Genomic DNA, 13,595 nt, shown 5'->3' on the forward strand with positions numbered 1-13,595 from the left:
CTGTGCCGGAGGAGCTTTCTGTTCCTCGCAGAACCCTTGGTATTGTGGGTTGCTTTTGTAATCCAAGACCGGGTTCGGGGAACTAATGCTAACTATGGCCAGACCAATGCGTTCCCGGAACCGCACCAGCGGCGACCTCGACCAAGGCCACCAGTGTCCCGGTCTCGACCACAAGCCGCGCTGTAACAACCACCGTCACCGTTACCGTGCGCTCGACTTCGTCCTCCCGCGCTCCGACAGCAACCTCTACTCCAACCTCGATCCCGTCTGGACCGAAGTACTTCATCACCTTGTAAGTCCTTACTATCCCCCATCAGCCAACACCGAGCAAAAGAATAACATGAGTCCTAGCGGAGACTCATACTCCCAGACGGGCTTCGACATCAACTCTACAAAGCCTAATTCCCAGAACCCACTTGGCAACCCAGATCTCCCCGGCTGGACCTCCAGCGGCGGCCTCAACTGGATCGGCTACCTGTTGACACAGTTCAACGCCTCCCTGACGTACTCCTACAATCTTGCTTACGGCGGTGCTACTACTGACGCGAGCCTCATCGCGCCCTACGCGCCTACCGTGCTGAGCTTCATCGACCAGGTCACCGAGTTCTCGCAGAGCCTGGCGTCGAAGCCGACCTGGGCGCCATGGACCGCAGATAACACGCTTGTTGGCGTGTGGATGGGCGTCAATGACGTCGGCAACGCAGCTTGGGCATCCAACCGCGAAGCGCTGCTCGTGCAGGTTCTTGGGAAGTATTTTGACCAGTTACAGATCTTGTACAATGCTGGCGTGAGAAAGTTTGTTCTCCTTACTGTGCCGCGTGAGTTACCTTTCCCTCGTCGTACACCGGACGGGATTTGGTCCGAAATAACCGACGCTGACAGCTTCTTAGCAACCCAGAAGACCCCCCTCATGATCGCCAACGGTGCCGACTCCAGCGGCCAGCTCACGGCTGCCATTAAGCAGTACAATGAACTCGTCTCCAGCAACCTTGCGGCCTTCAAGGCCAAGAATGCGGGCATCACGTCGTGGATTGTCGATACCACACCCGCCTTCGACAAGGCCATCAACAACCCGACGGCATACGGCGCACCCGACGCTACCTGCTACAACGCGGACGGCGTCAGTTGCCTGTGGTTCAACGACTACCACCCTGGTGTACAGATCCAGAAGCTGGTTGCGCAGGCTGTTGCGCAAACCGTCGGTGTGCCGTGGTTTACCTGTGAGTTCTTTCCTGTCGTCGAATGATATGAGGATGGCCAGTTGCTAATGTTATTGAATAGCATAATGCTGCTGACATTTATTTAGGTAGTGGGAAAGAAGCTGGGCTATTTGATTGATTCATAGCCACAATGTGACTGCTCCGATCCATCATGTATCTTATGAGCTCATTCCAGTCGTTGAACGAGAGAGGAAATCAAAAGACGTACGTGAAAATGCTTTTGATATGAGTCAGAAACTACAACAAAGTTCTAAGGTCTTAGCTTCAGTCTTGGCAATTGCAATGAGGACTGAACCGTGATGAACGATGGACTGCTGAAAAGATAATGATTGCCCAATTTCTGCGTCGGATTTCTACTCTTAATCTCATGTCTATCTAGGTGTCTTGGCTGCTCAACTACTCAGGAGCTCTAAAGATCATCAGTTACAAACACTACTCTCTTCTTACCCACTCCAGCCTCCTTCCATCCCTTTTCAACCTCCTTGAACCTAATCACGGTAACATCGTCCCCTTTCAACCCCGAGCTCACATCCACCATTCCACCAAGCTCCTTTGCATACTCTGTCATCGTCCAGCTCCCTGGGCCAGCGCCACGGATCGCGATTCTCTTCCCCCGTAAGAAGGCCCCAGGAAGGCTGATGTTACCATCACCAGATACAGAGCCGATGTGGACAAACTGCACCTCCTTCTCAGATTTGGGCAACGCCTTGATTAGTTCGATGACCGGAGGTCCATAGACATAATCCAGCACGACATCCACGTCCCCTAGCTTCGACCAGTCCGTCTCCCCGCCCTCGAGGACGATCCTCTCATCGAGTGCTATCTCCGCCATTGCGGCGGCGTTCCTAGCAATCCCCACCACACGTCCCGCACCTCGTGCGCGAGCAACGTCTACGGCAACTCTCCCACTTGCACTGGTGACACCTAGAATCGCGATTGAGAATCCGGGTGTCTGAGCAGCCATTCGCGCGGCGAAAGCCATCCAGCTACTCATGACAGGATTTGTGTATGCAGCGACTGCAACAGGGTCGGCATTCTTCGGCAACGGCGCGACGAGACTGCGCTCGATGTTGACGAATTCCGCAAAAGATCCCGTAGCGAGTGCGGTGAAGTAGTAGCGCTGGCCTGTGGTTGTGTCTTCGCCAACTCCATCGACACCAGGGAGATGCGGCAGGGTCGTGGAGGTGTAGTGTGTTCCGGCGGCGCGGGAAAGGACGAGGCGGTGAACGCCGGATGCGAGAACGCGCAGACGGATTTGGGTGGGAGAAGGGGGCGGGAGGTCTTCCGTGGTTGTGTAGGTTGGGGCAGAGCCCCAAGAGGTGACCAAGGCCGCGTGCATTTTGGTGAGGATGTTGCGGTGAGAGCTTGGAGGTGCTGGAGAGATAGAAGCCAATCAGAATAAGCAGTCAGATATGCAATTATTCTTATTACCAGACTCTGGAACTTCGACAGTCGCTGGGATTTCTCCGCGCTTATATAGTTTAAGATGAGTAATTGTCGTGCAATGGCACGAGTGGACGATGAGTAAGTCCCTTCAGCAGCTCATGCATCATCCATCGCGGGTCGCCGCGCGTTGCTACGCTGCATACAGTCCGACAACGCCGGGTGCTCGGCTTTAATAGTACCTACGGAAGCCATCAAATAAAGATCAGTTCTACCACATATTGTAGTGGGAGTAATCAAGCTTCTCCCCCGGAGTAAGGTTTCGTAGGGCTGAATGGCGTCTCCGAACGCGACGTTGTTGAGTCAGAAAGCACTAATACTAACAACAGTTCTTTCAGTTGTGTTTGAAAGTGGGGTTCGAAGCAAGAAAATACGTGTGTCATCGGGTACCGGCAAGAATGATGGCGTGTCCGCCGGCGTTCCGGAGTTCCACGAATTCTCCGTTCCCGGAAGCAGCTAAACCACGCTAAGCATTTTGAGTGTTCTGGCGACAAATTCGACCGATAATTGGTATTGGTGGTTTACTGATATCTAAGTCACGACTTCAGCCCAACTTCTAGCACCTGATAATCAAACATATGGTTAGAGGCAATCGTGTTTCTATCTCGCATCTATTTCGCCACTTCAATGCCCCTGTCGGGACACAGTATTCAAAAGGCCTGCACGTCGGTAATCCACACTCATCTGGAAGTAGAAAGGGGGAAGGAAGGTACTCTGGAAGTAGACATAGCGAATGTGGCAAATGTATCTTCCAATCAGGAAGACTGTTGCCTAGAGCGGTTCTTTGGTTAGGCCAACCGAGCGGTCCAACTCTTGTTGATACAGATTATTCGTCCAAGCTGCCAGTGTACTAGTTGTGGTTGTAAACAGGCAAGAGAAGAGCATTTTGTATCTTCCTGCCATCAAAGGTCGTTTGCTGAAAAACTCCAGCGAGAGCAAAATGACAGCAACTTTACGGTCTTCTAGATCATTCATGTTGAAGCGTGATCTCTTATACAAGAGCTGAGTCCCTTGGGGGCATCTTGCTGCAGTTATTAGTGCCTTGGCTGTCTTCACGGATTCGATGGAATTAAGGCAGGATGACAACATGTACCTGAATGTTCAATTGCATTCGACTTAGGGTGTGCTGCAACAGCGGAGTAAGTGGCTCTTGGTATGTTGGTTTTAGCAATTCACTTACCCAAAGTGACTGGTTATACAAACAGGCGTCCAGGCTACCAACCAACTATTCTCAGCCCAGATGAGATAAAGATATAGGAGCATCTATTACAGCCCCTAGTAAGAACCTGGAAACAACGTGATCATTCCTACCACTATAAAAAACTTTATCTCTAGCCAGCCTTTAGAGCGCTAAATGTATGTTGTCTTGAGATGGTGTAGGTCGGAAGTATGTTCTTCCAACATTAGAATGAGCAGCAACGTGCTGAGAAGGCTGCCTGTATCGCGCCTTGATCTCATCATGATCTGAAACCATTATTGACGCCTCCTGATCTATCTTGCAGTGATTGAAAACATCTTCTAATATGTATTATCGCAGCCAAGAGTAGTGATACTGGGAGGATTCCGGAGGCCTTTCCCTAACTATGCTGGGGATAAATGACACCAGTTCCACTCTCTGCATGACTAAATCATGTAAATACCGCCTACGGCTGAAAATATTTTCAATGCGTGATACATTTAGGGTACGATGGTGCACGAACAAAACTCTACATTAGTATTGTAGCTGGGAAACGACACCACCGATAATCCGATTCGAGTAATTACAGGCCCGTGTACTCCACATTCCAATGCACCACTCCTCGGAAAATGATGTTCCGAATACGACAGTATGATGTGAACCGCGCCACCAAGGACAGTAATCGCACGCAGAATGCAATGGTTGCTGAGTTTTTCGATTGGTCGCTGTGCGACATCAGCTTCCGGACTGCTGATCGCCCAGCAAGCTGATGCCCTCTAGCTAATGTCGCATATGAGACGGTCCCTCGACGGCATGAGGCCAGGGCAATGTCCAGGCAATAACAACGGCAGCTTTTCATGGCTGTGACGGTTATTAATTGAACATAGGTTTGGATATCTTTTTGCACCCAACTACCCTTACTCTACTCAATATGGTGGCCAGCTTGTATGTAACAGTTTAGACTTTGTTCTATCCGCTCCCTAGCTTAGAGACCCTGTCGAAAGTGCCTAGGGCCGATGAAGCTATGCATTGGTCCCCATCAATACTCTCCCTCGAAGATTGCATGACTCATATAGGTTTATAGGGAGAAGTACACGGCATCTTTTGCTTTTTTTGAGGGTCTCTATGAGGTGAGTTTCAATTGCCCGACAGTCCGAGAGGACGAAGCTCGTCTGAGAGCCGTGTCTCTCTCAGTATGGGAGATAGGCTACTTACTAACTATACATCTTTCAGGCTGGTGTCACCCATGTCTTCGTCAATTTGGGGTCGGATCATCCGGCTATTATGGAGGCCCTAGCACACGGTGCCCATTTGAAAGGTGTCAATTTTCCGCGTGTCATAACGTGCCCCCACGAGGTGAGTCTGGCAAATCGATCCTGATACTACTATGGTATTACTCTATACGGGAGCTTAATCTGATGGAACTTTCAGATGGTTGCTATGTCCATAGCAGACGGTTTCGCTCGCGTTACTGGCAAGCCACAATGCGTTTTAGTCCATGTCGATGTTAGCACTCAGATGCTAGGCTGCGCTGTACACAATGCATCGATTGCACGTTGCCCTGTCTTCATCTTTGCAGGCCTTTCCCCTTTCACGCTCGAGGGTGAATTGAGGGGATCGCGCACTGAGTAAATTCATTGGCTACAAGATGCATCCGATCAACGCCAAATCGTGTCTCAATACTGTCGCTTCACGGCAAATTCAAGACGGGGGAAAACATCAAGCAGGTCATGAACCGTGCCCTACAGTTTGCGATGAGCGACCCAAAGGGATCTGTTTACGTTGTGGGCGCTGGAGAGGTCATGGAAGAGGAAGTTACCCCGTATGGCCTAGACCAAACTGCTTGGGAGCCTATCGCGCCGACCGCTCTCCCTCAAGAAGCCGTGGAACTGGTTATATCAACGCTCGCCGGTGCAGAGAAGCCTCTGATTATTGTAGGCTACACCGGTCGAAACCATGCAACAGTCTCGGAACTTGTCCAACTGACTGAGAGTATCCCGGGTATCCGTGTTCTTGACGCTCTGGGCAGCGATGTGTGCTTCCCTTACACTCACCGGGCCTCATTGGGTGTCAGGATCGGTCGTGACGCCAGCATCGAAGAGGCTGACATGATTTTGATCATTGAATGCGATGTTACCTGGATTCCGATACAATGTCGACCGCGAACTGGCGCTAAGATCATCCACATCGATATCGACCCATTGAAGCAAAACATGCCATTATACTACATCCCCGCCTTTCGACGCTACCGAGCAGACTCTGAGACGGCACTGCGGCAAATCAATACTTTCATCGCTCAGCATGCGGATTACTCGACTTTGCAGAATCAATAGCCGTTCGTCTCGCGTTGGGCTGCACTGGAAAAGTCACGCAATGCATACATTCAAGAACTCGACGGTCTTGTAGCACCACCCATAAACGACTTGTCGTACCCAACGACCCACTATCTGGCGTCTCAACTGCGCAGTCAATGCCCAGAGGACACTGTGTGGACAATTGAGGCCGTCACCAACGCAATGCCTATTTACAATCAGCTGCGAATAGATAAGCCAGGACATTTGATCAACTGTGGCGGCGGCGGCCTTGGATGGTCCGGCGGTGCAACGCTGGGTGTCGAACTGGCAAAAGATTCCCAGGCCATGGATGAGGGTAACTTCGTCTGTGAGATTGTTGGCGATGGCACGTTTCTCTTCGGCTGTCCCGGAACTGTCTATTGGGTTGCACGACGGTACAAGCTACCAACACTAACAATAGTTCTAAGTAATAAAGGTACGCATTTAATAGTCTCGCGATATATCGGTGCTAAAACTAACATTTCCTTAGGCTGGAATGCTCCTCAGAACTGCTTGCAGGTATCCTTTGTGAGTCTGGACAACTTGTGCTCATTGTTATGACCGTTCCAAAGTTCGAAACTCCTTGCAGCTCGTTCACCCTACCGGTTACGGAGCGGACTCCACGAACGAAGATCTGAACATCTCCTTTTCGCCGACACCTGACTTTTCGGGTATTGCCAAGGCGGCAGCAGGTGGCGAGGCATGGGCAGGAGTGGCAAATAGCGCCAGAGACCTCAAAACCATGATTCCTGAGGCGGTGGAGGCGGTGCAAAACGGTATCTCGGTCATTATGGAGGTTCGACTGAGTGGGTCATGGTAGGTAGACCATGCAGTGAGCATTCCGAAAAGATCTACGGAACTGTTCCGGTCCGGACATCTCAGTCTGTTACCAGGCACTCGGGTGACAAAAATCAGCGCTGGGATTTGTATGGTAAAGGCATAGAAAGCGGCGCTGACTTTTGTCACCCGAGTGCCAGGGTAGTTGAATTTGACATCCTTCGGAAGTCCTCGTCCCTGTCGAGCTTCTTGACCTCGAAGATCATGGTACGTTTGTATGGGTGGCAAATATGGGCAAAAAGTGTATCATTGGCTGAGAACATGGTGGAGGATATGCTGGGCTCTCTTTTGGGCAGTTGGTACCAAGCTTGCTAAGCAAGTACCAGTTGCCGAATACCACCAGGATTCATAGTAAGCGCTAGAGTAGATGCCATGTTGTGAGACATTTTAAGGTCAACGTGTCCATGTTGCCAGCATTGGCTCAGTGTCCGAATACTCGTCTCTATCTAATTTCACACATGACAATGGAAGTCGGGAGCATAGCACAAGGCACTATTCCAATCATCATCAATGGAAAAGATGTCCTGACGAAGACTGTCTTCCCGAAGATTGGGCCCATTGAGAACAAAGAGATTTGGACCGCATCGGCTGCTTCTGAGAAGGATGCTGTCGCTGCCGCCGACGCAGCGCAGGCTGCATTTCCATCATGGTCCAAAACGAAGCCATCGCATCGTCGCGACATCTTCTTGCGCGCCGCCGAAGTCATGGAGAGGCGACGTGCTGAGCTTGGCGAGTATATGCGTCAAGAGGTGGGAGCAAACCAGCGTTACCAGGACTTTGTCCTGGGTCTGACAATTGAGGGCCTGAAAGACACTGCGGGAAAGATTGCGGATGCATGCACGGGCACTGTCCCTGATTCCATTCACGATGGCATGCGGGCAATTGTGTACAAACGTCCATACGGTGTCATTCTTGGCATTGCACCCTGGTAAGTGCCACCAAGCCTGTACATGGCATCCCCATAAGTGAAGAGGGATCCTGATGCACATTAGGAATGCAGCATATCACCTTGGTCTTCGCTCCGTGACCTTTGCCCTTGCGGCGGGCAATACGACCGTGCTGAAAGGATCAGAACTCATCCCCAAGTGCTACTGGGCCATGGTCGACATTTTTCGCGAAGCTGGACTGCCCGACGGTTGCCTTAACCTGGTTCTCCACCGTCCCGAGGACGCTTCCGTCGTTACTAACGCACTTATTGCTCACCCAGCGGTCAAAAAGATCAACTTTACGGGAAGCAGCCGCGTAGGCAGTATCATCTCTGCAGAGGCAGGTCGTCACTTGAAGCCGGTGCTTATGGAGCTCGGTGGCAAATCGAATGCCCTGGTTCTGGCTGATGCAGACATGGAAAAGGCTGCGAGGCATTGCGCTGTTGGAGCTTTCTTAAATGTAAGCCCTCTCACCATGTGCTACGAGCTGGATTCAGACCTCACAACATGAACAGGCCGGTCAGATTTGCATGTCCACGGAACGCATCTTGGTTCATTCTTCCATCGCAAAGCAGTTCGAGATCGCTTTCAAGTATACAGTGAATGAGATGTTTGGTTCAGTAGAAGACACCCCCATGCTTATCAACGCCCACTCGGTTAGCCGCAACCGAGACTTCGTCGAAGATGCCTTATCGAAGGGAGCCAGCACGCTGGAGGTATGCGAGCCGGGGTCTGACAGGGATGATGTCGCTACTCGTATGCGGCCAGTTGTTCTCATCAATGTGAACCCGACGATGGAGCTCTACGGCGGGGAGTCATTTGGACCCAGCGTCTCCATCTACACATTTGAGACAGAAGACGAGTTGATTGAGCTTGCTAATGACACAGATTACGGACTTGCTGCCTCGATCTATTCTGAAAATCTTCGAGTGGCGTTTCAAATTGCAGACAGGCTCGAGTCCGGCGCTGTGCATATCAACTCAATGACAGTTCATGACGAATTTGCTCTGCCGCATGGAGGTGTTAAAAAGAGCGGATTCGGAAGGTTTAATGGAACGAAGGGCATCGAAGAATTTCTCTACTGCAAATCGGTGACCTGGATGGATTAGACCACCCTCATATTAAGAGAAGATAGACGGAGCAACCAAAAAATTGTATAGCTCATCAAATTCATCAGAAATTTAGGTTCAACCCAGCCTCTTAGTACAAAAAAACATTGACTATGACAATACATCCAAGGGTTCAGTCTCAAAAGCATACGGGGTGCTTATTAGGCATATGCCATCCTAAAAAGGCCTATGGAGTCAATGACTACTACCTATGGAAGACTTCATAGTTTGTATGACATGCTTGACCACTGACAGCTGCAGTGACAGACGTTGGCAGAACTGGTCTAACTAGCGGGATAAGATCAAAAGGTTGGGCTCTCAGTCATTCTTCGTAAGTGACAAGGCCGTCGATCGTGCTCGCGTGTAATCCTCCAGTGATAGGGATATCCGAGGCAGTAGTAAATCTTGCTGCGTCCGACAATAAATAGATAATGGCCCCGGTCAGGTCGTTTTGTGTGCTCAATCTCTGCATCGGCGGTGTTAGCCACATTTGTTCGCCTTCGCGCTTCTTCTTGGTAGCTCTAACATCTCGGGTCATATCCGAATCCACAAAACCGGGGGAGATAGTATTGATACGAATATTATGCGGCGCCAGCTCCACTACTAGTGCTTGGCTAGCATGAATACACCTCCCTTGGAGGCGTTATATGCAGCCATACGATACCCTGGGAGGGCGATGTAAGAACACTGGGATGCCAGAAGGACCATGGAACCCCCCTTGCCCTGCTTCAGCATGTGCTTCGCAGCAAGTTGTACAGCGAAGAAAGTACCGCGGACCTACATGTTGAGTGCTGATCAGCTGCCGTACTTAACCCAGAAACAGACTAGCAAATAGTTAAAATGACTAACATTAATCTCCTGGATGCGAGTGAACTCTTCCCAGGTTTGATCCACGAAAGCCTTATCAATGGCGATGCCGGCCGATGGCACCAAACCATCGATCCAACCTAGCTCGTCAATAGCCTTGGTGAAAGAGGCGTTCAAGCTATCTTCTTTGGTCACGTCGGTCTGGATGTATATCGTCTTACTGCCAAAATTTGACGACAGTGTCTCAAATTCTTTCACGGGCTTGGCCTGAATATCCATCACCGCAATGTTGCCGCCCATTTCGCATATGGCCCGTGTGGCGGCAAATCCGATACCCTAGGTATGGTGTCAACTGCCCTGAATCGAAGACAATTTTTGATTCTCGGCTGATATATCAAGAAACAACAGCACAGCAAGTGTTTCTTTTGTACACCTCGACAAGATCGTACATAATAAGAAAGTAAGGTTGGAACAACATACCTGAGCGCCTCCTGTAACGATATAGTTGCGCCCTTGTGGCTGGAACATTGGGCGCACATCTTGAAGCTGGTCAGTCGGCATGATGGAAAGTCTTGGCAACAGAATCGTATGTCGGACTCTGATGGTCAAAATTGGAATTGGAATGTTCTGAGAAACGTAGTTGTATTAGTGCGACAGGCGAAGCCTACAGAACATCATAATATGTGCTCTTGAATACAGATTATGGGCCGTCCTAGCCTTGTCCATCCTCTTAAAATACCATCCAAACGTCGTTCCGGCTTACGAAATCCCCACTTCGCCTTATCGTACATGCATGCTTCCTACCTGTGTCTACAATCCGGTGAAGGGAATGGCTTGCTGCTTCAAAGCTTTCCGGATGATAATATGCCAAATTAACGAACGAATTTCACAGGCAGCGCTTTCGCAGTGTCAACGTCTCTTTAAAGCTCGGAAGCTCCAAAAGTCTTGTTAGAAGATGCAACAAAACTAGGCAACATGATGTCCTCCCCCATTGTGCTCAATGTACAGTTGACCAAAAACTGCAAATACTTCCAAAAATTGATTAGGTCCGGAATTACGATTGTGTTCCACTGTTGATATCTTGCCAAGCTCGTAGGAACCGAATGGCTCCACTTTCCGCCCATTCTGATTCCTATTTCGATCAGGGTAACGGAATGCTCATCAGCTGCATTGGTGTGATAATGGAAACGCTGCTTCCAGATTCCTACTTCCACGTGCCCGACAAATTTCTTAACGAGCCACCGCAATCGTCTCGCCTGGATGATGTCGTGCAGGCTGCAGAGGAAACTCTGAGTCTAACGATGGGGATGACGTCTAAATTGAGTACCGCTCTCCAGGCCCAGCGTGACTCGACAGGACGCCTCATGAAAGATGCATGTCAGACTTTACTTATCCACTAAGCTGCCCACACGCGAATATGTTTTCAGTCTGATTGAAATATCCATGGTATGGTATATGACACTTGTGATGACCTAGGTGCTCCTCGGAATCGATGTCGAGGAAAACAGGAGAAAATAATTTTCCTGGCAGGAAAGTAGGTTTCAAATTTCGGTGAATGTAACGGTGCTTATTATAGCAGATAGCGTCTGTAATGGGCGCCAATAAACGGAGCTTCTTATCTTGTGTATGAGGATGCTCGGCTCATTCACTGCCGTAGAAATTCGGTGAGTACGATAGCCGCGTTAGATAAGAACACTGTCCGTCAGTTCCCTCGCCACTACCGCTAGTTTGTTTCTATATGTTCTTATTTCCTCCTCGTTCTTCAGTTTTTTTTTTTGATAGATATTGTAAGTGAAATATACGATACAGACAGCAATATGGCGACATATTCAAGCAGCAACAAACAGACAGCAACCCCGACCGGACCAGAAGCTACCAAGAAACGAGCGCCATACATATTACGTGCTTGCGATGCCTGTCGAAAGCGTAAAGGCAGATGCTCGGGGGATAACCCCTGTGCATATTGCGTATCACGATCACTCGATTGTGATGTTGTGGCTGAGCCGTCAGCAGCTGGACTGCAGTCGAATACGCCTCCACCGAGTGTGTCATCGCGGGATTCGCGGATAAAACATCAGTCAAACACTGAACTGGTTTTCAAGGCGCAGCAGAACTACGAAGAGGAAACACCAGACTGCTGGGATCCCAATACGAGGTAAGCTCACTCAGATGAATATGGTGAAATCTTGGACTGACAAGATCAAAAGAGTGCTTAGCTCGCTTGGAGAGCTTGTCGCGAATCTTCAGGAGCAGGTCGGAAACTTGACATCAAAGATGAAGTCCATGGAGCGCAGTAGACCATGCCAATAGACTGATGAATATCTCGGATTGAATCATTTAGCATCATCTAATTATGATTCAAAACATGACGCTTCAGACACACAAAATCTCCCATGACAACAAATGGAGAGGCGAGTGGCACAGCGTCGTCGGTTTTGCGGTCCAACGTCACCGGATTACAGCTTGAATATGGCCCAGATGCGTATGCAGCAAGACGACTTAATCCATCAGCATGACCGAATTCGCCTACCGAGCATTGAAGACAACAAAACTAATGATGGGTATTGCCTGGATGCCGATGCCGAAACATCATCTACTCAGCTCACCGGTCGGGCTTTAGAAAAGCTCACTGTTTTCAGGAGACTTCTAACAAAACAAGATACAGTGCGGCTCATGTACACCTATCAGGCAAGTTTATCGATTTCCATCCAATCGTGGACTTGCAGACTTTAGTCAGACAAGTTGAGGCCTAGTACCAGCCAAAAAGGTCAGCAGCAGATGAGTCTACGCTCCTGATTATCAATTTGATTCTGGCTGTTGCTCTCTGCACCGAACCAGCGTCAGAAACCGACATTGCCCAAACAATATACTCATACTGCTGAGAAGGCATAGGGAAGAAGCTTGTGTGTCCTACACCAGAAATCAGGAATGTAGTTATCTTGTTGCTTGTGGTATGAACACCAAGACTCTCCGAGAATCCCGTCTTATTGCTGACGATTGATGTACCAGGGAACCTACCACTTTTTCAAGGATGACACTCGCTTTGCATGGAGGACGTGCGGTGTGGCTGGAAACATGCTACTTGAGCTGGGACTACACAGTCGTGACGTTCCCGAACACATTTTGTGTACAGATAATGAACGATCCCAAATTGTTGACATTATTTGCACTACTATCGTCCTGGACTGGCAATGGAGCGCTGCGACGGGACTTCCGACGCATTTTCAAGAGTCGCATTTTCATCAGGCTATGAAGTCCTCTGTGAGTAAACTATACGGCTCTTTTGGCACTCTCGAGGCAGTATGAGTAGATAACTAACGGCTTGTAGGTCCAGTCTCCGTATCTCAAAGCCATGGTCTCGTTCATGACAGTCAGCGACAAGTTCACTTCGCCGATCTCTTGTGTCGCCAACACAGGGCAAGCATACGAAGAAGATGACACTTTCGACATATTGAACTTTCAGATTGACCAATGGCGGAAGACCGCGGTGGGTAAATACAACTTCACACAGCAAGATATCTGGCGCACGACGCCTATCAGCCGTATTCCATCCTGGGCCACCCTCCTCAATCTACGGGCCAACGCGGCCCATAACATGCTTCTCCGACCGTTTTTCTTCAGCAATAAATCAACGACTGCCAGCAAGAAAAGCATTAGGCCGGCAATACAACTCATATCTGACACTACAAATATTCTCTCTAAGCTAGACAAATCCACAGAGGTTTATCGAAAGCAACAGCCCT

At 49.6% G+C, this 13,595-nt stretch overlaps 7 protein-coding genes across 7 annotated transcripts; 4 read left to right on the forward strand and 3 right to left on the reverse strand.

The window, feature by feature from the left end:
* Positions 1-94: 94 nt before the first annotated feature.
* Positions 95-1,246, forward strand: ColSpa_09917 (acetylesterase; the record flags this gene model as incomplete). The annotated part of the gene is made up of 2 exons (XM_049276129.1): positions 95-818; positions 891-1,246. 2 exons carry the CDS (start codon positions 95-97, stop codon positions 1,244-1,246), a joined length of 1,080 nt encoding a protein of 359 aa, XP_049132086.1.
* A 383-nt stretch (positions 1,247-1,629) lies between these two features.
* On the reverse strand, positions 1,630-2,559 carry ColSpa_09918 (putative nitrilase; the record flags this gene model as incomplete). Its single annotated transcript, XM_049276130.1, has 1 exon — positions 1,630-2,559. One exon carries the CDS (start codon positions 2,557-2,559, stop codon positions 1,630-1,632), a length of 930 nt encoding a protein of 309 aa, XP_049132087.1.
* A 3,011-nt stretch (positions 2,560-5,570) lies between these two features.
* ColSpa_09919 (uncharacterized protein) lies at positions 5,571-6,173 on the forward strand (the record flags this gene model as incomplete). The annotated part of the gene is made up of 1 exon (XM_049276131.1): positions 5,571-6,173. The coding sequence occupies one exon, from the start codon at positions 5,571-5,573 to the stop codon at positions 6,171-6,173; it is 603 nt and encodes a 200-aa protein (XP_049132088.1).
* A 183-nt stretch (positions 6,174-6,356) lies between these two features.
* ColSpa_09920 (uncharacterized protein) lies at positions 6,357-6,993 on the forward strand (the record flags this gene model as incomplete). The annotated part of the gene is made up of 3 exons (XM_049276132.1): positions 6,357-6,609; positions 6,664-6,701; positions 6,763-6,993. The coding sequence occupies 3 exons, from the start codon at positions 6,357-6,359 to the stop codon at positions 6,991-6,993; spliced, it is 522 nt and encodes a 173-aa protein (XP_049132089.1).
* A 481-nt stretch (positions 6,994-7,474) lies between these two features.
* On the forward strand, positions 7,475-9,045 carry ColSpa_09921 (vanillyl-alcohol oxidase; the record flags this gene model as incomplete). The annotated part of the gene is made up of 3 exons (XM_049276133.1): positions 7,475-7,938; positions 8,003-8,396; positions 8,452-9,045. 3 exons carry the CDS (start codon positions 7,475-7,477, stop codon positions 9,043-9,045), a joined length of 1,452 nt encoding a protein of 483 aa, XP_049132090.1.
* A 603-nt stretch (positions 9,046-9,648) lies between these two features.
* On the reverse strand, positions 9,649-10,413 carry ColSpa_09922 (dihydroanticapsin 7-dehydrogenase; the record flags this gene model as incomplete). Its single annotated transcript, XM_049276134.1, has 3 exons — positions 9,649-9,822; positions 9,895-10,188; positions 10,333-10,413. 3 exons carry the CDS (start codon positions 10,411-10,413, stop codon positions 9,649-9,651), a joined length of 549 nt encoding a protein of 182 aa, XP_049132091.1.
* Positions 10,414-13,122: 2,709 nt separating this feature from the next.
* ColSpa_09923 (uncharacterized protein) lies at positions 13,123-13,302 on the reverse strand (the record flags this gene model as incomplete). Its single annotated transcript, XM_049276135.1, has 1 exon — positions 13,123-13,302. One exon carries the CDS (start codon positions 13,300-13,302, stop codon positions 13,123-13,125), a length of 180 nt encoding a protein of 59 aa, XP_049132092.1.
* Between the last annotated feature and the right edge of the window lie 293 nt (positions 13,303-13,595).

Source organism: Colletotrichum spaethianum (assembly GCF_022836535.1).
Source record: "Colletotrichum spaethianum MAFF 239500 DNA, contig31, whole genome shotgun sequence".
NCBI classification, from domain to species: Eukaryota; Fungi; Ascomycota; class Sordariomycetes; order Glomerellales; family Glomerellaceae; genus Colletotrichum; species Colletotrichum spaethianum.